General features: G+C 32.8%; 2 protein-coding genes across 2 annotated transcripts in view; both read right to left on the reverse strand.

Moving 5' to 3' along the window:
• Window positions 1-18474: 18474 nt before the first annotated feature.
• Window positions 18475-19855, reverse strand: LOC119673300. Its single transcript, XM_038084566.1, has one exon. The coding sequence runs from the start codon at window positions 19838-19840 to the stop codon at window positions 18512-18514; it is 1329 nt and encodes a 442-aa protein (XP_037940494.1). The 5' UTR covers window positions 19841-19855; the 3' UTR covers window positions 18475-18511.
• Window positions 19856-25161: 5306 nt separating this feature from the next.
• The window catches only part of LOC119665630 (nuclear cap-binding protein subunit 1-like), a 1169-nt gene continuing 1157 nt past the window's right edge, over window positions 25162-25173 (reverse strand). The window contains exon 3 of the mRNA XM_038074858.1: window positions 25162-25171. Within this exon, the coding sequence (XP_037930786.1) occupies window positions 25162-25171 (10 nt within the window). The remainder of the gene's footprint in view (window positions 25172-25173) is intronic.

Raw genomic sequence — 25173 nt, forward strand, 5'->3', positions numbered from 1 at the left:
AATGCTGTGGAAGAACTTAGCAAGCCGTTACCAGAGAACAAAGAATTGCAACACCATTTCCGCTCACGACGTAGATCAAACACACCGGCACGAACACAACATTCACGAACGCGTCCGGAAAACCTGGTATCTAAATATCCAGTGTGTTTCTACCATCATCGTTGTGGTACAAATGCACGGAAGTCTGCCAAGCCCTCAGCTTAACAACCACGGAAAACTAAATTCCGCTTCGTCACCGGCGGTTGGCGAAGCAAACAGTTATTACAAATCCATCCGATTATATGTTTCAGATCTGTTATATTAATCAAAAATAATTGTGAATATTTTATTGTTATTAAAGTAAATTGTTACAATCATTTACTAAGTCTTACTTTCTTCTATGTATATGCACGCTCGATCATCTTCAGTTGTATTGCCAGATCCGCGTGTTCTCTATTTTCAGAGCTGCCATAACATCCCCTCTTTTTTATAACGTTAGTATGTTTCGTAGTCTTCTAAATGTTTTAGTTTTCTTGCTTGACGTCTTGGTCTATGTTGTTCATCTTGTTGACTTGGCCTCTGTTGTTCATCTTGTTTTCTATTTAATTGCTCTGATCTTGCATATTGTTTTCCTTTGTCTACAGGTTCTTCGATACGCTCATCCGTTTTTGTTCTTCATCTCGTTCTGGGTCTGTTGCCGTAGTTATGTTGTTTTCTGTTGATTCGTTTCTTTTCATTACATGTAGACTGTTTCGTTTGTATTATTTATCTTTAGTGCTGACTATAAATGTTCTATTTGTGTCTTCTTGAAGTAAGTTGCCTTGAACCCAATTTTCATTTGGATTCACCTTTATATATACATTATCTCCTTCCTTTAGATTGTTTTCCCTTCTCGTGCGTTTATCATAATATTGCTTTGTATATCTTTTCTGCTGTTGTATACGTTCTGCAACATCTCTTATCACTTCTTGTTCTGTATCGTTGTTTGGTATGTTACATCTCAGCCATCTGCAAAACATTCGTTTTGCTGGACTTGATCCAATCTTGTTAGGCACGTTTCTCCATATTAATAGTGCTTTATAGAAATCAGTGTTTGATTCTATAGCTTTTTTTATCAACTGTTTTGCTATTTTTACTACTGCCTCACTTTTACCATTTGCTTGTTGATGGTATGGGCTCGAAGTACGATGTTCAAATTCCCACTCTTCTGCGAATTTTTTGAATTCTGTATTAACAAAATTTGTACCATTGTCTGTTATAATTACTACTGGTATACCGTATCTGCTGAAGTTTTTTCTACGTAGATACATATATTGTAGTTTTTGCTGATAAATCTTTTAATTCATCAATCTCGAAAAAATCCGAATAATGGTCTACAGTTATCAAAAAATATTTTCTTTGATTGTTAATGTTCTTCTCGAATACATCCATCGATATTATTTCAAATGGTGATGTGGGAGTATCTGTTATTATCATTGGCTATAGTTTTTGCATTTTGGCATTCTGTTTACAAACCTCATAATTTTGTATCATTTGTTTTATCTCGCTTGTTATATCTTTCCAAAAAACTATTTCACGAGCTAATTTCAGTGTAGATTCTATTCCCAGATGTAGTAAATGAAATTTTTGCAAAATGTCACTTCTTATGACCTTCGGTATACAGACTCGGTTTCCTTTGAATACTATTTCGTCATTGACTATTAATTCATCTCTAAAATCCCAGTATTGTTTGATTACTTCCGGTACATAATGTTCATGACCCCGTCTTTAGCCGTTGTTTGTTTAATTTTCTAAAACGTGCTTGTGCTTATGCGTTTATCTTCTTTTTCGTCCATTTCATCTAAGTATTTCATGTCTTTCTCGATGTTGTAGATTTCGATTTCTTTTTCCAGCTGCTTTTTTGTTTCTGGTGCTCTTGATAGAGTGTCAGCTATATACATTTCAGTTCCTTTTTTGTATTTAATGTTGAAATTATACCGTTGTAATGTTAAAATTATTGCTTGTAAACGTTTTGGTGTTTTTATCAGCGGTTTCTTGAAAATATTGATTAAAGATAGATGGTCTCTCTCAATTGTTACATCTGATCTACCACAAATATATTGCTAGCATTTCTTTTTCAATTTATGCGTAATACTGTAAAACTGGTGCTGTTGTTACTAATTGTTTTAAATTGTTAAAGGCTTTTTCTTGTGTTGTTCCCCACATAAATTTTTGTTTCTTGTGTGTTATGTTGCGTAGCGGTTCTGTTATTGTTGCTAGATTTGGTATAAATTTACTCACATATGTAACAAGACCCAAAAATATCTTAGTCTCAGCTTTATCTTCCGGTCTTGGTATGTTCAAAATTGCGTTCGTTTTATTAGGGTCTGGTTTTACACCCTCACTAGTTAGTATATGTCCATAAAATTTAATATCTTGTTGGCATAGCTTAAGTTTGTCTTTGTTGATTTTTAAACTTTGTTGTTTTAAACGTTTCAAGAGTTCTTCAAAGTTTTTGTTGTGATCTTCAACTGCAACTTGTTGATTTTCTCCTTTGCCATAAACCAGAATATCGTCAGCTATGCATACCACACTTTTCAAACCTGCTATAATTTGATTTTGTTTCATTTGGAAAATTTCCATTGCTGGTTTTAACCCAAATGGCAAACGATTAAATCTATATTTTCCGAATGGAGTCCAAAACGTTGTGAGTTTGCTGCTATTTTTCTCTAATTCAAGTTACCAAAATCCATGTTTCGCATCTAGTACTGTGAAGACTTTTGCATCTGCAAGTTCAGCTAAAACTTCTTCTATTTTTGGTGGTTGATATTTTACATCCTTTAATGCTTGATTTAGATGCTTTGGATCAATGCATATTCGCAGTTTGTTTTTTTTCTTGACAATTACTAAATTGCTTGTCCAATCTGTATGTTCGTACTCTTTTACCATTATGTTTTGTTTTTCCATTTCGTCTAGTGTAACTTTTAGTTCTTCTCGTAACGATATCGGAATACGTCTTAGTACTTCATTTCTCGGTAGCATATTGTTATCTATTTCCAGTAAAATTTTTCCTTCGATTTTACCTAGTCCTTCAAATACATCATTGTATTTGTTAATTATCATCTGTGCCTTTTCGTTTTCAACATTTACTTTTACACTTTTGCAAATTTTTATAAGCTCCATCTCTTGACATGTTTGAGCTGATAGTAATGGACAGTGTTCAGTTTCGACCACATAAAATATTAATTTGTGCTTTCTATTTCTGTTTTTTAATGCTAGCTGTATTGTGCCCGTTGGCATTATACGCGCTCCGTCAAGGGTTTTTAATGTTGTTTTAGTGCTTCTCATAACAGGGTCTGGAAATATTTCTAATAAATCTTTTTTTCCAATTATGTTGCACGTCGCACCCGTATCCAGTTGACATCTTATTTTGCAACTGTTGTTGTTGTACGCTTTAGATCGCTCATTACTCTGGCTTCTCTCATTTTTTCTTATTGTTGTTACTTCTTTAACATGTCTTGTTTTGCTTTGTGTTATTTTATCGTCACTTTGGTTTTTGTTTTTAGACATACAGACTCTGGCGTAATATCCCTTTTTATTGCATTTCCTGCATACTTCCTTTCTTGCTTTGCATTGTCCGATTTTATCGTGATAATCGTATCCGCAAAACTTACACAATCTCTCTTGGGTATTACTGTAGTGATGCTTCTTGCGTTTGTCAATTTTATTGACTTCGAATGGTAATGATTCAATTCCGCGAAGTTGTTTTTCTGTTACTTTTTCTGATCTGCAGATATCGATAGCTTTATTTAGCGTTATGTTTTCGTCTAGCCACAGTCTTTCACGTAAAGTTCGATCTTTTATTGAACATATGATTTTATCTAACATTAAATCATTCTCAAGCGGACCATATTGTGCATTTTTGATGAGACCGCGCAATTTGTTAAAGTATTCATCGTATGTTTCGTGTTGTTCTTGTTTTGCCATGTTAAACATCGCTCTGACGTTAAATTCCGTTCGATTGCATCTAATTATTCGTCTACTGTTGCTTTTTCTTTTTCTAATATTGGCATGTTGATGTACCGTTGAAACACATCTTGACCTACAGCTGTTAATAGAATAGCTTTTTTTGTTTCCTCGTTTTGAGAATCAATTCCTGATGCTGTTAAGTAATTTTACCATTGTTGCTTGAAATTCTTGCAATTCTCGCTAATATCGCCTGATTTTATGTTTAGTGTGCCTGGAAGCGGAATCTGCTGTAATATTTGTATTTGTAGAACGTGCTGTTGATTTTTACGCGTTAGGTCATTTTTCAGCTGTCTTACTTGTTCTTGTAAGTCTGCAAGCTCGACCATTTTTGTTGAATTTCTATTTAGACTATCACACCTGACACCATGTTATATTAATCAATAATAGTTGTGAATATTTTATTGTTATTAAAGTAAATTGTTACAATCATTTACTAAGTCTTACTTTCTTCTATGTATATGCACGCTCGATCATCTTCAGTTGTATTGCCAGATCCGCACGTTCTCTATTTTCAGTGCTGCCATAACAAGATCCCTCGACATAATTGAAATTCCTTGTCGACACAGGTGCAAATTTCTCAATTCTACCCGTTTCGATCTTCGACAGAACTAAGCCGACAGCATCTGCCAAACTCTTGTATGCAACAAACGGAACTTCAATACAAACATACGGAAATAGATTGATGACGTTGAATCTTGGTCTGCGGCGCAAACTCGATTGGGAGTTCGTCATAGCCGATGTATGCAAACCTATACCATGCGCCGACTTTCTGCAATATTACGATCTAGTTGTAGATTTGCAGCGTAAACTCCTCGTTGACAGCAAAACCAACATGAAAATTCATTGTGCAACAGCGTTACATATGCCAGAGCCAGTATTCGCAGTGAATGCAGATCATCCCTTCCGAAAATTATCAGAAGAGTTCAACATGGTAAACAAGTATGGATCAGTAAGAATCACGGTGCAGCATCATATCGTTACCGAGGGACAACCAGTCTATGCACGTCCCAGGCGGCTCAATCCACAAAGGTTGCAAGAAGCAAGAAGCAAAAAGTGAGTTCTAGTACATGCTTGATCAAGGTATATGCACTCCTTCAAAAAGCGAATGGGCTAATCCGTTACATATGGTGGAGAAGAAGAATGGTCTTGGAGGCCGTGCGAAGATTACAGACGACTCAATGCACAGATAGTTTCAGATCATTACCCGATACCGCACATTCAAGAATTTGAGTGGCAAAGCTATCTTCGCCACGCTTGACTTGGAACGAGTTTATTTCAGTATACTCATAGCACCTGAGGACAGGAAGAAGACTGCTATAATCACACCATTTGGGTTGTTCGAGTTTAATGTGATGACATTCGGGCTGTACAATGCGGCTCAAAGTTTTCAACGGTTCATGGATCAAATACTTAGCGGTTTAGACTTCACGGTTTGTTACATAGACGATATCTGCATCGCGTCTAAGAACGAAGCCGAACACATTCAACATATACGCACAATGTTTCGGCGTTTACACCAATACGGTCTAAAACTCAACATTACCAAGTGCGTGTTTGCTCAGAAGGAAGTTACCTTTCTCGGTCACAGTATTAATTAAAATGGCATTCGTCCGCCAAAAGAAAGGGTTGAAGCAATTCTCAATTGTCCAAAGCCAAGCAGTGCGCAAGAACTTCGTCGTGTTTTGGCCATGGTGAATTTTTATCGTCGTTTCATTCCTAATGCAGCGGTAGTTCAAGGAGAGCTACAGAAACTAATAATAAGAACTCGGAAAAATTACAAAATGCCGATTAAGTGGACAAAAGAAGCCGAATCAGCATTCGTTGATTATAGGAAAACGCTTGCTGATGCCAGTTCACTTGCACACCCAACAGCAGAAGCCAATCTCATTCTACATGTCGATGCGAGTAATACCGCGGTGGGAGGTGCATTGCATCACATCCGTGAAGGACGACTAGAACCACTTGGGTTTTATTCAAAGCGGTTGACGACACACAACGACGGTACGGCACCTATGACAGAGAACTACTTGCCATTTATCATGCAATTAAGCATTTCAAACACATGGTAGAAGGCAGGAACTGTACGGTGTTGACTGATCATAAACCCATCATTTCCGCATTTCAGCAAAGTCCTGAAAAAGCATCCCCCAGACAACTCCATCATTTCGATTATATACATCAATTTACTACTGATATCAGACATTTCCCCGGAAAACACAACAGCGTAGCTGATTTCCTATCGCGTATTGACGGAATACAGGGAGAAAAGCAGATTGACTTTGATCAGTTAGCAAAGAGCCAACGAAGTGACCTGGAGCTACAACAACTCTTTGCTTCAGCTAAACTTGGTGCATCTATCTAGTTCACCGAATCTCATTGCGTGCGATTTCTCAACCTGACCTGACCTGACCGGCGATTTGCAGCAGTACACGTTGGTATCGTGGGGCCATTATCACCATCAGACGGATTCAACTACTGCCTGACATGCATAGATCGATTTACCCAGTGCCATGTTGTTATTCCTATTATGGACATTCGTGCAGACACAGTAGCTGCGGCGTTCATCAGGGCAGGCAGTTCGAATCATTCGCTGAGTTTATGCAGTTGATTGAGAAACATATACGTACAAGTTTGAGACATCCACAATCGAACGAAATTCTGGAACGATTCCACAGAACATTAAAAGCTGCACTGAAATGTAGGTCAAATCAAAGGTAGACAGATGAATTACCACTGATATTGCTAGCTTTACGGAGTGTGTTCAAAGACGACATCCAAGCTAGTCCAGCATAAATGGTGTACGGTACGTCTCTTAAGCTTCCAGGAGAATTCTTTGAGAAGACGTCTCAAATCGGTTGTAACTCCGAATTTGCAACGTTTTTTAGGGCGACCATGGATTAATTACGTCCGGTTGCAGGTTTAGATCATGCAAAAGCGAAAACGTTTGTGCAACGAGACCTGCAGATGTGTTCACATGTGTTCCTAAGGGATGATAACGTACGACCTCCTTTGAAATCTCCTTATGATGGACCATTCAAGGTGATACAGCGTGTCCGTAAGCTTATTACTATTTTAATCAACGGCCGACCTGTTCAAGTGAGCATTGATAGAGTAAAGGCAGCTTATTTGTTGAATGAAGGAATTGAACCAAGCAGGCAGTTGTCGCGGCCTATTCCATTTCAGTCAAGAACAGATGCACAATCTGTACGAAGACCTCAGTAGGAGCTCAACTCTGGTCGCAGCACATCTAGTGGCAGAGTAATTCGATCACCTATCAGATTTATAACATAGAATCAAGTGCGTATAATGTGGCATAATTTCTACTCAACCACTGGTGGAGGAGTGATGTGGTGTTCATTGACAATCAAATTTTGAACAGAACATAATAATTGTTAGTAATAATTTATAAACTCTTAATAAATATTAAAATCTCATATTAAGAGTCAACATTACTAAATCATAATAATTTTTTTCATTCGAGTTATTTGCGAAAAACCGTTAATTTTATTTTTTTGAAAACGTCACGCTGCATACGCCTCTTTAACTTCTTTTAGTGAAGTTGCTGCATACAGTGCTGTATAAAAAATTAAAGATATAGCTCGTATAACGAATATTTTAGGGTACATAACGTCAATGTGACTTAATTGCTTTAGCTGTTATAGCTAAAAATGTAGAGATGAAAATTTTTTACACTTTTTTCAACTTTTTTCATTTTCAATGTGATGAGACTCCCATAGAATTATTTAAAAAAAATTTTTTTTCACTACTGTTAAACACTGTTTCAATACAAACATTTTGAGTGGCTAAACATAAACAGATTTTCCGAATATGCCCAAAATATTAACAATTCAAACCAATAAAGAAAAATCATTTTATCCAACTTATTTTGTAAAATAGAGATTTGAAGAAAAAAAATCCACATGAAAGTGCTAGAAATATATTTTAGACACATACAGTAGACGCCCGAATACCTTTGTAATTACCAATTAAAGATGAGTTTTTCCTTAATGTGGATCTCTTTCATTTTTCAGAAAAATAAAAATAAGGGCTTCTCGCAAATAATTCAAAAATTAAATAACTCGAAGGAAAATAATCATTATGATTTTCGAACTCTACGGAAAATTTCACTTCAAAAAATATAGGCCTCTTCTTTGAAAAACAAAATTTTTAATTATTTGTAAACTAGTTAATTTTAATTGCATAACTTTGTGAGATAAAAGGTTTTTATTTATTAACCTATTCCACGTGCTAATAAAATAAATGTATGTTCTTAGCTAGGTTTCTAGAAACCCATTTTGGGTGTTAAAGTTACTTCAAGTATTCATATTTTACCTTCTACATTCATTGGATGTCAATTGTGTATCACTATGACATGCGATCGAAACTAGCTAGAAATAAAAAATCGTATTGCACCAACTGGTCACCTTTCGACCAAATATTATTGCAGGTTCATTGTAGATTACAGAGTTTGATCGATTCTATTACAAAACGTAGACTACCACATCTACATACCAACAACAGAATAAATAAATATGGCAATTTGTAACTATTTTTATTATAATTCGAAATTGTATGATTTAGTGAAAAATCTCATGAAATATGGCCCTTGTGATATTCTTAGCTCTTCATAAAGGTTTTTCTGATATAGTCCGTAGAGATGTGATTGGTTATCCATTGTCTAAACGATGCGATAATGGTGTAAATATGTTTGGGATGACCAACAGATTGCATATTACTAAAATTGTGATTTCACGTTTGTATACATGATGAAAAATGTTTCTGTTAAAAATATTGAATTATTCCATCTGATATTACTCTTACTGCATGTTCGAGGTCCTACTTCATTCGAGGACTTACAGAGGTGCAATAATTAAGTTTATAATACTTTTTATTAAGCAGCATATGGTGGACGGATTGCAATAAATGGCAATGAATATAGTAGTATGATTGTCTAAATGAAGCAAAAGAGTTGCAAAATCCATTTCAGTTGCGTCAATTAACTGGTTTTATTTATAGATTAAATATACTCTGAAGGGAGTTTCTTACAATAAGACTATAACTATTGTCGAAGAAATATTAATTACACAAAATACTTCTGGACGAGAACTTGGTGTAAGAAATGTTGCTATTTCGTCAAATGTATGAACCTGCAAACAATGGACAACGAATATTGTCGATAAAGTTTTACAGGATATTCAATTTTAATGTATTTCATTTGACTGCATATGAAGATTTTGGTAAAACTTTTATTGAGAATGCATTATTCATTGTATTTGTAATTGACTTACCTCCACATTAGTTAGTATTCAAAGAAAATTGCCTTGCATTACTTATTAGTGATTTGAATTAATGTAAATGATAAAATTTTTGGTATTGTCTTAGCTGTAAAGTTTTATAACTTCGTCTTCTGAAACCGATTAGCTTGGAATTTTTCGCATGAAGTTATATTTCTATATACATACAGTGGCTCACAGCTTATTTGATGCAAGCAAAAATTTTTTAAAAAATGTTGTTTTTTTCAAAATATTTTGCAAAATTAAAAAAACAAAGTATGCAGAGTTATTGTTTATCGTGTGTTTATTCATTTAAAAAAAAAAACCCAAAAATCTTCTTCCATTCCTTAGTAATGCATCAAAAACCAAAACCAAATGAAAAATTCATGTCACAGCTTAAATGATGCAACATCAAAAAAACTTATATTTTTACAAACTTCCGGACTAATTCTAAGTACTTAGTACTTTGTTGGATATCCCTTATTAGTAATAACAGCATGAAGCCTTTTTGGCATGGAATCAACCAGTTTTTTGGTATAATCTGGACTAATTTTACTCCACTCTTGCTGTAAAGCGTTTCTTAAGTCAAATTTGTTGCGGATGTCATGTTTTCTGATATTTGTCTTCAAAACGGACCACAAATTTTCAATAACGTTCAAGTCTGGTGATTGTGCAGGAGTTTGGACAATGTGTGGACATTGCCATATCAACTACGTTTGTACTAATGCTGACTTGTGCTTAGGGTCGTTGTCTTGGCAAAAGCGAAAATCATCTGCAATCTGCAATTTCGTTGCACTTTGAATCAAATTTTCTTGAAGAAGCTTTAAGTAAATATTTTTATTCATAGATTCTTCGATGAAGACCAAATTTCCTACTCCATTTGATGACATACATGCCCAAACCATAACATTACAACCTCCGTGTTTTACGGTAGCACGTAAATTTTGTGGTTTGAGCTCAAAATTGACTTCGCGCCATACATAAGATCTTCCATCTGATCCAAATAAGTTTATTTTGACTTCGTCTGCAAAAAGTACATTTCGCCAAAATGCTGGACTCTTATTTAAATGCTCTCGTGCAAACTGCAACCTTTTAATTCTATTTTTTGCACTTACGAAAGGTTTCTTTACAGCTATTCTTCCATTGAAATTTGATTCTCTCAATATTCTGCGGACGGTTTCAGGATGACAAATTTTTCCAAAATCTATTTTGGCCATGTCTGTCAACTTTGGAGCGCTAATTGTTGGATTTTTTCGAATTTGGTTTACCAAATACCTCGATTCTTTTTCTGTAAAAATTTTATTGGGAGCCTTTCGTCCCTTATTTTCTATGCGATTTTCATGTACGAAGCGTTCAATTATGTGTTGAACTGTTGAAGGGCTTATATTTACCATTTCACCAATTTTACGCCGGGGAATTCCCTTTTTAAAGTACTCCAACACTAACTCACGCTTTTCAATTGATGTGCGCCGTCCCATGGTTAACAAAATGCACTCACTTTAATTTTTATAATATTTTCGCTCAAAAACTAGATTACAAATGATCGCAGAATAAAAATATTTTAATTTCTGTGTAATCTGGCGACAAAAATAACGGTATTCTTAACTGCATCATTTAAGCTGTGACATGAATTTTTCATTTGGTTTTGGTTTTTGATGCATTACTAAGGAATGGAAGAAGATTTTTGGATTTTTTTATCTTAAAATGAATAAACACACTATAAACAATAACTCTGCATACTTTGTTTTTTTAATTTTGCAAAATATTTTGAAATAAACAACATTTTTCAAAAAATTTTTGCTTGCATCAAATAAGCTGTGAGCCACTGTATGTAAAAAGTACACATAGTCTAACAGAAGTGATGTTTTCATATTATTTTAAAAATAATATACAATTATTAATGAAAATTTTGTATTAGGGGTGGATATTACAGTGTGCGGAATATCATGAAACCTTTTGGACCTTAGTGATATAGTACAAGTATTTAGTACTCCAAATTTAAGTTTTAATAGTTAATAGTTTAAGTTTTAATAGTTAGTGAAGTATTGAAATAAAATTGAAAAGATGACCATGTTTGGGCCCAAATTTAGAGGGGTTTATTTATGCCAATTGAGCTTAAAATATATTTAAAAGAAAGCCCATCTTAAAAATCAAATTTCAGAAAAATTTTATATTAACATTTCTACTAGTTCAGAAAATGCCGAATTTTGATTATCTAATCTTAATTTTGGTACACTGTGCTACGGGCGACTATAGTTTATATAAATCTAAGGAACTAAGTGCGCTTTTTGTGGATTTCAAAACGGTAGTGATGCTAAAGCATTAAATCTATCATGAAAGCTGCTGATAGTTCGTCAAAAATCCCTCCGGACAAGTCATTTTTTGAAATAGTAGAATATTGTATGTGTAATAAGAATGTGGTAATAGAAGTGAAATCTGGAAACAAATAAATTAAATATCTGAAACATGAAATAAATTGACTAAAGCATTAAAACGAAGTGCTTTAAGTAAGCAATTCGAAATGAAATTAGATATTGAATTCAGAACAAGTCCAACCAATATTACATGAATGCTTTTTAAGATAACTGAACTTAAGTATTAGGCAAGGAAGTTAAAAGAAACAAATCATCTAAACGTTCTCTCCCTTTATCGAATAGTGAAATATGTACTTTTTTTATGAAGATTTAACACATTAGGTAATACTAAACGACCTGATTCCACACAAGTCAATAAACACTCAGCTTAAAGTTTTGTAATTGCAAACAGAAATGAGATTCTAGAAATATGTAAAACTCCATCAAAAGAATCGGTTTCAACTCTTTAAAAGAACAGAGACGCTGTTAATATGGTTAATTTCATTGATAAAAAGGGATCAAGATTTGTGAACTAATCGCGATCGTAAACTAATCAAACTTCTCTTACCCGCTATCCTAGAAAAAATGTTTAAGCGTAGTGCTTGGTTGGAGGGCTCAGGGTTTAAGCCATTTAAGGTTGCTAAAAACATTATAGTATGTAAAAAATTCTGATATGAAAGTATACAAGGATATGAAAATTGCAATTATTAAAAAATAATATATATTAATGATATAGCCCTCTAGCTCTTCGATACTGTGAATACCCATCACACAATGCAGAGTTAACTTATTAAAACTATCAGTTCTTGTCACCAGAGGCAGATATGTTTAATTCAAAGTCTGATTTTATTAAAAACAATTTACTGTAATCAATATAATCAAAATTATATCTATAGCTACTGATGATTCGTCCAAATGATTACCTCCATAAGAAAGTGAAAGTGGATTTAATGCTGTAATGGAAACAGAATATATCTCAAAAACTAAGCGGTATTGACATAAAGCATAGCTGTTCAGAAAAGCTGTTTTACTAAAATCCGTTGTCAAATGGGATTATTAATTTTTAATTTTTAAATAAAATTTATACAATTTTATAAAATACTGTTTTGATTTGCGCTCTAAATTTTAAAAAAGAAATTCGAAAAAATGATTTTTCTGATTTGTTTATAAAAACCACTATTTCGGGCAAATTTGGAAAATGGTGAAAAACTTCTGAAATTTTTATTCGATTTTGATGTTAAATCACTCGAAATGTTTGTACTAAAACAGTCTTTAACATCGATTAAAAAAAGGGATTTTTTTAAAATATTTTTGTGAGAGTCCCATCACATTGAAAAACGAAAAAATTGAAAAATGCGTAAAAAAACATTTTTCATCTGTACATTTTCAGCTATAGCAGCGAAACTGAATAAGTTACATTAACGTTATGTAGCTTAAAATGTTCACCTTTAATTTGATATATAACGCACTACTATGGTTACTTCAAAAATAAAGTTACGGGGCCATATGCAGGATGATGTTTTGAGAAAAGTCAAAATAACGGTTTTTTGAAAAAACTCGAAAACGGTACACAGGAAGGAAAAATCGTTGTGATTTTCGAGTTCTACGGAAAATTTCCCTATAGGAAATATAAGTCTCGTCTTTGGTAAACAAAACTTTTAATTATTTGTAAACCAGTGTTATTAAAAATGAAGAACAAAATAAACAGAATATTTTAAAAATATTGAAATTGCAACTTGCGTTGCAAAAGGTCATTTTTGAAGAACCCCCCAAGTTCTTCAAAAAGTTGCGGTGTTCTCAGCAAAGATAATGATGTTATTTGCATTAGGAGTATGTAGCAGACTTGTGTTCATTTTATAAATAAATATGCATAGACTCTCCTCTAAGTAATAGTACAGATAATTTAGATACAAGGATAATCACAGAGTTGACAAAAAGCAATCTTGTTTAACTACGACATTTATATATATATATATATATAAGTTACAAATTGTGTAGTTATTTCATAATTTGGTTTATATAATTAAAAAGTATCAGTAGAGTGTATTTGAAATCTTTGGAAAGGCTAGTTTCAATATGTATCACGTATGTTGGTGACCAATTTGGAGGCAAAAAAATTAGCTACGTTTTTTATAAAGACGTAGCAGGTATTGAAGATGTATACTGTAATCTATTAAATATATTCAAGTATTTTTTATGAAGGTTTTCGAATGTGGTGAACAAAATAGATACCTCCCGTGGGTTTTCAGCGAAATAACGTATCGCCGATGAATAGAATGAACAAAAGAAGGCCAAGAAGACATTTCTGCTTTTCATCTTTGTTTGTTGGGAACCATTCAGAGATATTTCTTCCATACCAGGTAACCGTTTTGTTGCTATTACATAAGCTTTGCAATATACTAAGTGCAATATAGCTTAGTTGAAATGTGTATAGTACTTAGTTTGTAGAGTAAGCCACTTTCATCCATTGTCAGATTGATTTTCACTTTAAAGCTTCGAATTTGTGGAGGCACGTAAAATAATTGACTTAAAGATTTTTTTTTTAGAATAGGTAGTATTAATATAAATATAGTATAAATATAGTATTAGAGCCATCCATAGGAAAGCACCTAGTTTTAAATATTATAAACGATGACTTTTCGTAGAACAGCCTGATGCAGTAATTTGCTTTGTTTTTCCGATGATAGAAGTAGAAGAATTAGAGATGCAAATTACATAGCTTGAAGTACGTAATAAAAAAAACTCGAATCAAAGCGGGAAATGCGTTTAGGAGAATAAGCTTATCGGAAGTATTTGTAGATAAATTAATTCAAGCATATATATATATTACTTCTTATGCTTTTTTATTTTATTATTTTCTTTAATAGAAGGTAATAATATTACCAACTTCTTTCTTTCTTATATACATACTTTATATTGAAGGTTTTTTTTATCGTTAATTTTTAACATACCCCTTTCTTTCGCCTAAAAATCCATTACACAAAATTGTTTTTTACATTTCTTCAACTAAGTAATCATATCACACATTTAAGCTGAATAGATCCAGTGTATTAATAGAAAGACCCAGTGTATTTTTGCCCAATGTTTTTTATCGTTAATTTACGATTTTACTCTATTTTTCTATTCCATATCATATAATTTGAAAATAGTTTATTTGTTAAAAAAATATTAACCTATTGAAAAATATTAATTCGATATAAAAATGATATAGCTTATATTTATAGCTTCATATAGAGACTAAGTATCATAAATAGAAGGTTAATCGATATGGGGTATAAATACCCCATAGAAAAACATACTTTCAGTATTTCCAATTTTGTTTTGCGTAAGCACTTTATCCGAGCTACAACAAACATTTTTTAAAAAATTAGCCAAATGGGTTCAACCATATTTATCCTACAGCAATTCATTTTTATTTACCATATATAGATTTTTTTTATATAAAATTTTATGATAATATTAAACTTGTCTGTTATTAATTTTGGTAATTTTTTACTTACTACATTACACTCAGATTAAAAACCCTTCCCTAAGGTTAATACCATAAGTATAACTGCCTCAATTCTACCATTATGTAAATTAAAAACATCAAATTCCTCTTCATTATTTATGTTGGAGTCCAAAATAAACGGGTCTTTTTTAAAGTAGGTATTTGTAATAATCTTTATTACTTATATTATATTATATTTATATATCTTTATTAAATAAAGCAATCTATAGCCTTTACTAGTGTGCTGCCTTTACTATGACAGTTTGTTTGAGTTTTATAACACTCTCAAAACACACAGGAAGTCCAGAAATGACATACATAGATCTGTTTTCTAGACCCAAAAAGTTCTTTTTCGTATTCACATGGGAATATGCATGCTTCAATGTTTTAAATAAAATTTGTACTGATTTCAAAAAAATGTTTCGATTGGCAAGAACTTTAATTTTCAGACATTCCGAGTGATAGTTAATAAAAATCTAAAAAAATAACAAGCGCGTTAGTATAATATTTTGTAGGTCAAACTGCTTGACCAAGCGCCTTTTTTGATCTATCGGTAGTGACGTTAGAGTATATAGGGTTTAAACCACATAATTACGTTTTTGGTAAGTAATTTTTATGAGGATTTAATAGATTCTTTATGCTCGCTCCTAAACTTACCGTTAGTTATTTTTGCCCTTAATAAAGAGAATGAAGAATGAAGAACGTGTTTTATTGATTAGATTTTATGAGACAAGTTAATATGCAAAATACTGGTAAGCTCCATATTTTTGAGATAATGGAATCATTTTGTTCACTTTGGATTTCGGCCGACCAATTTAGTAGATAGATAAAATTGAAGCGCCTAAAACTCGCCCTTTCACATATTTGTAAATATGTGAGTTAAATAGACATCACGTCAAAATATCTGAATAGTAAATAGTAAATAATTAATCAATAGTAAATAATTAACAAATTCGAATTCGAGTTACAACTACTATATAAGTGTGAAGAGTACGAAATCCTGGTTGAGAGCCAACTTATTTATTATTGAAAAATATTTTTTTTTTATGTTCCCACACCGAATTCCATTTAAAATGTTTTAAATTGATTTTAATTGTCCTTACTCAATTTCAAGCCAATTATTTTAAAAGCATATTTTTGTTGCTAACAATGGAACAAGCCCGCCATAGACTGTATTCGGTTTGGGTTCGAATTTGAGGCCGGATGGAATTTCTTTAAAAGACATATTTGCGTTTTATTTGTTTTTTGTTTACATTTCGCTTATCCTTAGGGAACAAAACGGGAAAGATTGCAGTGCGACGGTTTAATAGTGAAGAAGCCACAATCCGCAATAAGAAACTGCGGGGAAAGAAGAACATGTTTAAAAGTTTGGTGGATGAATTATGATATTCGGGGAAGATTTATGAATAACAAAAGCATCTTAAGTTGTTTTTATTGGTAAATGTCTACTTATGCATCCTGCTTCCGTCGTCAAACACCACCATAACATTTGATACGTTAGTGCAAGTAGAGGAGTGCAAGAGTGAAAAATTATTAAAAAGAATCTGTCAACTGTTAAGATGCGATATAAGTTATAACTTTGCTGTAATTAGCTTGGGTTACAATTTTTACACAATATATTTTTATGAATTTGTTAAAACGCACTTTGAAGCAAAAATATTAGATGAGTTATTTATGAGTTATGAGTTGTCAGTTGAGTTTTACAACCCGTAACGAGTTTTACTTATTCCTTAGATAGTGTACAATTTAGATAGTTGGTAGTGCAAAGATCATTTGATTTAAATAATACAAAATCCAAAATAATACATTTTCGAAATATATAATAAAAATGATTGTGTTTGAGTAAATACAATTAACGTTAAAGAGGTTTTAAACACATATAAATAAATAAGTTGTTATTATTCATTCATATTATTCATTATTATTCATATTGTTATTCACTGCTAGACAACCGCAGCAAAGACCAAAAGTTTCAATCCGGTCGGACCTTGCTATCTGCTGTCTTCTATACGTTATTCATTATTACAACAATTCATCAATTTGTTATCCTAAGATAAGGTATATTTTGGGCAATTGAGTTTGTTGCGATTGAATCTGAACTCGAGTTCTCAGTTTCGAGAAACTCGAGTACAAAAACAAAATCCTGTTTTTCTTAATTAGTTCTATTTGTAAAAAATTGAATTTTAAATTTAATCACTCCCGTTAAAATATTTAAACTATTATTTAAATATAGACAGATTGAAGAAAATAACATTTTTGTTAGAATAAAGAACTACGATTACGAGAATGCGAGTATTTATGTACGATTCATCTTGAAACTGTGTTCATCTTAAACTCTGAAAACTAAATATCAGTAAAATTGTCGTTAATGTAAAAAGAACAAATTAAGAAGTTTCATTTCGTGCCTTAAATTATGGAAATAAATGATATATATTAAAGATTGGAATTTGTTGACTGCTTTAAAGACAACGTATTCACAGTTGAGCAATTAACATTTTAGTCTACATGTGCGAAAATGATTGACGAAACTTGTGTAAGATGAACATTTGCAACCAAATCGGAAGTCGATTTTTTGCTACATTTCAGCTTTTATCGAACGGATCCAATGAATGGAATGAAAATTAATATCCTGGAAAACATTCTGGTGCCCGTGCTGCAAGCCGCGAAAGCTGTAACTTCAGTAATTTCGCTGACGAATGAATAATAGACAAAAACACGGCAAAAAATTCAATGAACGACATTTTTTGTTGATTTTTTGCTTTTACGCCCAATTGACGATTGCCCCCACATCTACAACCTCACAGTACTTAAAGATGAAATTATGCCCCGCGGTTAGTAGCGCGCCTGTCAGTAAATGATTTATGAAATTGTTTTTAGATCTTTATCTTTAATTTGGCGCAGCTCAGTGATTTTGTCTCTTAAAGGATAATTTTTTCTGGATTTTGCTTTATTACTGTATTACTTAAAACACCATAATAAAAAATCACTCATATTTTTAGAATTTCATTAACTTTGATAAAAAGGGGATTTTAAATTTTTTGCTATTTCTCCCAGAAATTGCTGAATGAATGATTACTCCGCCACGGGGTAGTCATTTGCACATTGGTCTTGATGGATTTCAATAAATGCGCGACACCTGCTCCTTTTGTATGTTAGCACTTCAACGTTATCGAAGTTGATACGTTTAATTTCTTTGCGATTATATTCCTAGTTTATAACTTAATAAATTCGAGCTGCGTCACTAATCTATCAGTTTACTAAACCAAATATTCTAGTTTTATTATTATCAAGAAAATTTTTTTCAATTAATGTAGATCTGTTCTGAGAACTGCAAGTTCAATTTGATTTTTTTTAATTTTATTATCTGTAGTTATAAATTAAAATAATATAAATATAATTACATGAATTTAATCAATTTGTGCAACGGTGGACCCATCCGGACTTGTACATCGGCTACTATTGACGTCAGTGCGATATTTGATGGTGTCAATTATTTCAACATCAATATCTCGTTCTCTATTGTTGACATTTTCATTACAATTCTCGACAGAATTGCGTCCATCAGAATCAGCATCGCAATCAGCATCTGACTTATTGTCAATATCAAATGTACAGCCTGTGTTCTGTTCAGCAGCAATAAGATCGCGCGCTGCAAATTGATATAATCGAGGCAAATGCTGTAGCATGTAACTGGTACTGCTTTTTGTGACTGGATGATTTTCTTTAGTTTCACCTAAGTCATAGTATTTCACATAATTTTCAAATTTATTGGCCACATTCGAAGTGGTCACTAAGTTAATAGCATCGGAAGGAAGAACTGTAGATTTTATATCGTTGGAACGTGGAACGGGAACAGTAAATGCAGAACCATGCCGTTGTTTATTCGGTAATGCTACCACATTCGATTCCACTCCATTCTCGTTATTAGGACTGCTGTTCTCTGTACTTGTGAGAGGTGAAACATTTTCTTTCTTTCGATCATATATATGACCAGAAACACGTAAGTCAATAAAGAAATGTAATGGATCTATGCCGTAGGGTGAGTACAAAGGTGGATACCAAACTGGAGGTGGAGGTGGTAAAACTAAATCTTGTGGTGGTAGTGAAGCAGCCGACGGTACATTATCTATGGCATTACTACCACTATTCGCACTTTCAGTTGTAGGGTTAGAACCGTTTTCTTCCAGTTCTAGTGTCTCACTGGAAGATGTTGTGATTGGAAGCTTAACATCTACATCTTTTACGGTTTCATCAAGCTTCCAACACTTATTTTGTAATTGAAAATATGACTTATTAGTCAGTTCTAACGGCTTCTCTGAATTAACTCTAGCACCATGACTTTTTAAATTGTTATGCTTTTCTTCAGTTTCTTTACGGTCACGTAATTGCTCATAATATGGTAATCTGTGCTGTGACCACGAACGTTTCCGTGGTCGACGAGATAGCACAGATTGCTGCATTTGCAAGTTACGAGCATTTTCATTATTGCGTGCCTGAACCAATGTGCGCAACATATCACTGAAGAAATAATTATTTGGACCTATTGGAGCAGAGTACAAATACGGTGGTGTAGCAGCCATTAGACGGCTTACATAATCCTGATTACGAAGATCATTGATATTCGTTTTACATGCAGAATGGCTTGTGCTCATATCCTTGGAATTTTTTTGATTTTGTTGTTGTAATTGCAACTGCTGCTGTCGCTGCTGTGATTGCTGTTGCTGCTCATCTGACATGTTAAGTTTTTACAGTTCAAGCTACACAAGAAAAGGAAACAGATAAGTTTATATTTTATGAATTTGTATTAGAATATAAAGCAAAATATAATAACGCATTCATACATCTCAACACGCACAGCAATGGTTCGAACGCCCAAAAAGTTGGCACGCAAATTGTATAGGAGTGCAGTTTATCAGGCAGGATGTTTGACTAGTAAGACAAGTTGTTTTTGATTTGAATGGGAGGAAACATGAAACTTAAGATTTATATTTTTCGCAAGGCAAAAGCGGAATCTCAGCATGTCTTCGTCGACTCACAATTTCCTTTATGTAACTGCAATCTGAGAATAAACACACTTAAATTAAAGCATATTAATGCTAAGGAAATGTATTTGTCATTAAATAACTAGTAAAGTGGAATATGAGTTAGCAGAATTAAAGCGAGCAGTGCCTTTCTGCATTACAAGAAACTGTAAAAACAATATTTTATTTATTTAATTTAAGTGAAACTGATTAAAATTCCATTTAAGTCACACAAAAGAACTTAGAATATCCCAGTTTTTACAGAACAGTTAATGAAGCTACTTGTTGTTGTTTTTGCAAGGAATAGATATAATTTTTTTATTTATTTAAAGCGATTTAAGATTAAACCCATTCGTAGATGCTTCTGTGGTGACATGATATGTAAATTGCTGTCTATAAGCTTTGGTGAATTCTGTAGCTTCGATGACAATAAAGGTTGCAATTTCTAAATTGAATGAATTAAACGTTGTTTTGGATAAGTTTTCACAAAGGTGTTTTTGCTAGTTTGTTGTTAACGAGATCCTCTATCATTTGTTTATAATATTCCTATAAGCCTGGTCACAGTTGTCCGTATCCGGTTTATAATTTAGTCTCTTGCTATTCGGAATTTTCAGGTACTTTCTATAAATGCTTTCACAACTAAAAATCCCGAATAGCAAGAGACTAAATTATAAAACGGATACGGACAACTGTGACCAGGCTTATAGGAATATTATAAACAAATGCCACAGGATATTGTACATGTTTTTTTATTATTTTTATTATCTTTTTTATTGTTGTTTTTGTTGTTATAATTATTATTGTACTTATTGTATGATTTTCTTTCTAATTTTCCCATTTTAAAAATTTTACATTGTATAATTCGTTAGGTTTCCTGAAGATGACTATCGCAGACAATCAAAATATCTGAATGATATTTTAATAAAATACAATTTCTTTCAATATAAATAAAAAATTAGCCCGTAGAAACAAATTGTTATTTATGTGCATTAAATATTTGACCCAAGAAGCTGGCCAAATTCGTTTCCGATATTTAAAAAACTGGAGAACACTATTTTAATGGTCTTTTTTATGCCATCTGTATTTTTGACGAATAAGGTGTTGGCAGTAGAAAACAAATTAAATAAGTAATTTTTGGATTAAAGCGAATAATAATTGTGAAGTTTTTAATTTTCAAAGAATTATGAAACACCAAATACTAGCTCTTTTGTCATTTAATAACTACATGAAAAGAGGATGTTTTAAAAAATTATTTTGTTTTCATCACATTTTGTAATGTTTTGCTTTTCAGTAGATGAAAGCTATCGAAAGAAACAGAACACTTAGACAGAGAAGGTATATTGAACTGTGAATCTCATTCCGATAAAGTGCAAAAACTTTTAACTTATATTAAGAAAGCGGAGAATGAATACCATAGAATCGGAGATAAGGAACTGATATTTGAGCTACTTCCGACTTTCGTACTTGGTGTACTTTAAGTGTAAGTCTTGAGACAGCAGAACAGAAACATATGATATGTTGCATAGTGATATCGTGCTACAAACAAAGTGGACATAAACTATTGTCTGAAAACCAAAATAAAAGAATATTTTACACTAGTGGAGTGACCAGTGATCGCACGAATATGTAATCTACTGTGCTTGCAACATATAATCACACGATAGCCTGTAGTCTTTCCCCTGAGTTTAGGCTTGTAAAATAAAATTTTACAAACAAAATATTATGCTTCAACATGGAAGAATAATAATAAAACAATAACAAAAGTAACAAGTATTACAAACCACCACCAAATTTAATACAATAAATAAGAACAGAACAATAATAAAAACTTATAAACAAAACGCCGTTGCATTCGCAAGAACAAACCACCAGCATACATCACACTTCTCCGGTATAAAAGGCGAAGCAAAATCGCAATCGACACAGCGACCTTACGATCAGATCGTATTCATAGTGCCGCCTAAATGCAAGGAAGAAATTTACATTTCTTCAACAAAGCAATTTTCAAGCGGGTTAGAAATCCACATTTCTAACCCAAGATCAATTATACTTCGAAGAAATTCACATTTCTTCAGCAGTCATTCTCAGGACAGTGAGCAAGGTAACGAGCTAGAAGACAGATCGCTCCAAACATAAGTGCCTAAGCATAGGAATAGAAATTTATTTCGGTTCCCATTTTTTTTTTTGTAATAGAAATACACATTCCTATTGCATATTTATTATTAACGAAATCAACATTTCGTTAGTAGCTCCGTAGAATAGAAATTTACATTGCTATTCCCATGTCTTTTATTAAGTAATAGAAAAACACATGTCTGTTGCTTATTTATTACTAACAAAATCAACATTTCGTTAGCAAATCAAGTGGTAAGGTGATAATTACACAGAGATATTATCACCCATACCAAATAAACGGCTAACGAAATAAACATTTCGTTAGTGACCATTTCCAATGTGGGGAAAATTCCCATTTGCGATCACCAATAAATCGTTCCTGCACAAACGAAATACACATTTCGTTAGTAACCGTACAGGGCGTGGTAGATATTTACATTTCTACCACGAATCCATTGATTTCACAGCAGAGAAACCTAGTTTCCAGTAGCAAAACCTCTGTCTATGGCATACGTCATACCATTGCAAACTTTCCACTGCTCCTATCAAATAAATTTATTGTAGAAGTGTACCTGGAATCCGGTTCCCAGGTTCGTTATACAGACTGAACAAAGTAGTGTCCCTGCAACCATCGTGATTTCGCAATTCATTATTTGATTCGGATTGAATACTACCACCAACCAGGTGCTGTACTAGATCTGATTTTTGTAAGTTCATCCGTAACTTAATTTCCTGATATACCGAAATCGTTAGGAACTCATTAAATTGTTAAGTCGTTGTATTTAAGGACAGAATTTATCGTGATTTTATTATTCTCGCACATCACGATTTAGTCAATTTTGAAAGTTGCAGTATTGAAATTACTGAATGGAAAATTTCAGAGATTGAAACAATCAAGAAGTTGCCACAGTAGATGTTGTTCCAGACGTCCTGTGATTTGAAATATCGTTTCGACATTTTTAACTTTAAAATCTCGTCTGTTAGTATAAAAGACTATGTTGTTTCATTCGATTAATTTTTATAAAAAGGGAAAAAAGTGGACTAATATTTTTTATATGTATGAATTATTTGCTTGCAAAAGTGACAACTTTTTAGAAGTGTTAATTTTAAATAACACAACTCAACTACGTACTGGAAAGAGCCTCCACAACATCAACTTCAGCATCAACATCAACAGTTGCACGCAACCAAAACAATGAACAAAGCCAGCAACACTTCATGTTTCCAAATTAAACAAAAGTGCCACCAACTGTTAATAAGCCACACGTGTGATGTTGAAGGAGGAGGCAGAACTTAAGTCACTCGGAGTGAGAATGTTCCAGCAAATTAAGTGAAATTTAAATTCGTCTGAATTAAAAAGTAAGACAAAGTCTACAATTCCAGTTCTGATTGCCATAAAAAAGTTGAAAAAACAAAAAGGTTTTAAATTCGTTAAATGTTGCCAATCTGTCGCAGTTGAAATTTTGCTCTTTCATTTTCCCATTAAAATGCAAACAAAAAGTATAAAAATGTTTATTGTTTTTTCATTTCATTGTAAAAATAAAGTTTGGTCGTTGGAAAAATTTGAAAATTCGCCCACTTCCGTTTCCTACAACAAAAAGCTAAAAAAAGCTAAAAAAAACAAAAAAAACAAAAAACACCTACAGTCGCTGAAAAGTGAATGTTTGGGGACACATTTTAATTCAAAAAATGTTTTGGAAACCACAAAGATTGCTGCGCATCAAACATGTAATGGAATTATGCTAATTAGGAAGCGGTAATCCGATGCGCGGGGTGTTCCAACTAGCATATCGTTGTCTTTTGTCGTTCGACACGTCCTCTTATTACATTTTCCGCTATTCTAATAACAAATTTATGCGTTATTATTTGCAGTTTCGCTATTTATGACAGATTACTCCAATTGTCCTGGCAGGAGTGGCTCAGTTGCTACATGAAAATGCTAGCGATGGCTCTAATGATTCTAAATCATTTTGGATTTTGAAATTCATTTTTGTAGGAAGTGGAAAGTGGGGTGGGAAGTGGAAAGTGTGTATTTTGGTAAAAAAAAAACAGAAATTCCCTTAGCAAAGTTTTTCGTTGGATATTTTAATGTCATTTTTAAAATTGCTACCAGATACTATTAAGATACATTCTGATGGTAATCAACAAACTTTATAGTGGATTTTTATAACATATTATTGTTTATTAAGTAGATTTCGTTTCATTTAAAATTTCATAGAAATTTAAGTCTGCACTTGAACTAGAACACTAGTTCGATTCCTGGTACTTGCAGTCTCAGTTTCGTTACACAAAGAAGTCTATTATCTTCAAAACTTGCCTATTGAGGTATGGTACAACTACACCTTGTTTACCGCACGCCCTGTACAGCGACAAACTCGCTTAACGTCCCAGCCGTATTTATGACCATGTTTCGCTTAGCAGTAAAAACACCCCGTTTAACGGCCAAGAAAAATTATACAATTTATTTATAATATTATTTTGCTTATGTATGGTATATGTGAGTTGCTTCAGAGTAAATAATTAGTGTGCAGACAAAATGTATTTCAAAAAAGTCAACATTTTAGAAATGCATTGTGTTTTTAATGCTCGCAAGTTTCTAAAAGTTATATACACATATCCTAGTAACTCAGTACGAAATTGAAAATAGAATATTATCGATATCGGTATATGTTTACATTCGTGTTTAACATGATTTAAGAATAATTATATTGAGAACAAATTATATTGAGGAGCCATATCAGGATGTGCTGGAGGAGCCATCCTGATATGGCTGATTTCCTCAATATGGATGATTTCCTCAATATGGTTTTATTGAGGAAATCATAAAGCTATTTCTATAGATATTAAATTTCATAGATTTCTTCTGTTATGGACTTAGCAAAACCTACTGTATTTTCAAAGTTTCAAAGGAATGTTTAATCTTATTGATAGCT

The sequence above is a fragment of the Teleopsis dalmanni genome, chromosome 1 (genome assembly GCF_002237135.1).
Source record: "Teleopsis dalmanni isolate 2A chromosome 1, ASM223713v2, whole genome shotgun sequence".
NCBI lineage: Eukaryota > Metazoa > Arthropoda > Insecta > Diptera > Diopsidae > Teleopsis > Teleopsis dalmanni.